General features: G+C 36.9%; 1 protein-coding gene across 1 annotated transcript; it reads right to left on the reverse strand.

Moving 5' to 3' along the window:
- On the reverse strand, nt 1-1,931 carry LOC114163368 (BTB/POZ and MATH domain-containing protein 4-like). Its single transcript, XM_028047644.1, has 4 exons — nt 1,361-1,931; nt 864-1,206; nt 510-789; nt 1-357 (listed from the first exon to the last, which is right to left on the reverse strand). Exons 1-4 carry the CDS (start codon nt 1,762-1,764, stop codon nt 59-61), a joined length of 1,326 nt encoding a protein of 441 aa, XP_027903445.1. The 5' UTR covers nt 1,765-1,931; the 3' UTR covers nt 1-58.
- Nucleotides 1,932-2,268: the final 337 nt, after the last annotated feature.

The following is a 2,268-nucleotide window of genomic DNA, read 5'->3' on the forward strand; positions in this document are numbered from 1 at the left end:
GTTATGTCACACAAGTCTTTCTGTTTTTATCAAGAGTACATCATTGTCTTGAAATCAACTAATTTCCTTGAGCATTGCAAATCTTAAAACTAATCCCTAATGGATTATTGTTCTCGTTAACAGCATCACCTAATGGATTATTGCTCTCGTTAACAGCATCACCTAATGGATTATTGTTCTCGCTAACAGCATCAGAAATGTGAATCGTTGAACCTTCTTCACCTCTTTCTGAGGTTGATTGTTTCCTAGCATAGGGCACAAGAAATTTGTCCATACCAGCAGCAATAGTTAGCAGTTCTGCTCGCAAAAACACACATTTTTGCATGATATACTCCAAACCACCAGATTTCATGAGAGCTGCAACGTACAGTAATAAAACAACATGAGAATCAACTTTCAAACATTAACAAATCAAGCAGAAACCACACTGATTAAAATGTGTTACAGGGTAAAACGTGAACTCAGTTTGAGACTTATGCTATGTAAAAGAGTTAATTAGCAAATCTCACCCTCATAGTTTTCAGCACAAAACTTTTGACAGATGGGCTTCAACTCAGTAGCACGATAACGATCAGCAAGAACCAGAATATATGGAACAGAATATATAGATATGCCTCTACAAAATATTGATTCACACATCAGCTTCAACCTTGGCAAGGCAAACTTGTCCGCTGCAGCTAATAACCTCGCAGGAAATGATTCTGGTATCGAAGAATACGATGATGATTGCCACGAATACAGCTCTTGATCTTCCACCAGAGTGTCTTTGTATATAAAGTGAAGCAAAGCCTAGTAGAAGCAAGAAAATCATTAGATAATCAAGAAAAATGGTATGAGATTACACATTAAAACTGACATAATACCTTGAAAACTTTAGGTTCCATATCATCGAGAACTATCTCACTATTATCCTTCCCTACCCCATTGGAAAACCAGGTTTCAAGCACTGTTGATCGAGCACCCAAAATAAGCTTGTGTGCCCGAAACTTTGCCCCGTTAATGGAGAAAGTGACATCACATAACTCTTCATAATCTAACAGCATCCCCAAATCTGTTCCTATGTCGGATTCAGGAACATGAATTGAGTTTAACAAAGAAGAATCCGACATCACCAGAACACCGACAGTGCAACTGATCTTCAAGCTGTCATCCTTGACGAAAGTTGATGTCTCAAGGTCTTTTCGTTTGAAAAACCGCTTATATCCCCTAACACAAACAGCAACACATTCATCATCACTTCATAGACAACACCAATGGTTAATAACATTGATTATATATCCCAAAAATCACAAGTTCTGAGAGAAGAAAAAAGAGATGAACACATGAAAGAAAGAAAATGTTGAGACTATATATATCTAACCAAATGCAGCCACGGTTTTTTATAGTATAAGGGCCATTCTCGAGGCTCCGACCGAAGTGGCTATAAACCAAATCATTCCCTTTACCGCTTTGGTCGTGCAACTTGAGTTCGAACAGTGCACGAACATCGATGCTCTCGGAAACGAGAGCCACAAAGATGGAAACGTAAACACCATTATCACTGGGAACCTTGCCATCCGGGTAGAAGTATATGGCCCACTGGTGCCCCCCCACTGTGAATGTCTCGCTTGCAATGAATTTTCCAATGCCCATTCCCTTCGCTAGAGAGTAACCCTTCAACTCAAAATTGTGTGTTCCGTTCACTGTCTCCGTTACAGACAATGAATCCGTCAGAGATGGCAGATTCTTGCCGCTCTCTGTCATTGGGTTGTAGTACAACGTCATTTTCTTCGAAAGAAGAAGAAAAAATGGGTGTGCACAAAGTAGAGAGAGAGAGAGATGGTGTTGCAAATGTTTGTCTTTCGATTCGAATTGAGTTCAGTTTAGGGTTTGAGTGAGGTTCATTATACTCAAATATATAGCAGCCGGAGGAGGAACTGCTAAGCAAAGAATTAAAGACTTCAAGATCAGATTTACCGAGTTGCAGAAAAAAACTTAATTTAACATTAATTAGTTAGGGTTCTTGAATCCTTTTCCTTTTTTCAATATGGATTTTCAGCTAGTTTTGTTGGAGAGAAGAGGTGGTTTAGTTACAAATTTTATATCATATATCTCTTCTATTAATAACTGTAAAAACATATGATAATTACGAAAAACAATACGATGTGCATATATATTTAACTTTTTATGATATTAAAAAGATAAAATTATCTATAACTATATATTTATATTAATAATTATACAGAATTTTTTTTTCGTATTTCATTTTTTTCAATTTTACTTTTAATT

This window comes from Vigna unguiculata, chromosome 1 (assembly GCF_004118075.2).
Source record: "Vigna unguiculata cultivar IT97K-499-35 chromosome 1, ASM411807v1, whole genome shotgun sequence".
In the NCBI taxonomy this organism is placed as follows: Eukaryota; Viridiplantae; Streptophyta; class Magnoliopsida; order Fabales; family Fabaceae; genus Vigna; species Vigna unguiculata.

Excerpts from the sequence above, each read along its gene's own strand:
- LOC114163368 (XM_028047644.1), bottom strand. The coding sequence starts at position 1,764 with ATGACGTTGTACTACAACCCAATGACAGAGAGCGGCAAGAATCTGCCA. Across the intron at positions 1,207-1,360 it reads AAAAACCGTGGCTGCATTTG|GGGATATAAGCGGTTTTTCA; the intron begins GTTAGATATATA and ends TGTTTGTGTTAG. Across the intron at positions 358-509 it reads TTGTGCTGAAAACTATGAGG|CTCTCATGAAATCTGGTGGT; the intron begins GTGAGATTTGCT and ends TGTACGTTGCAG.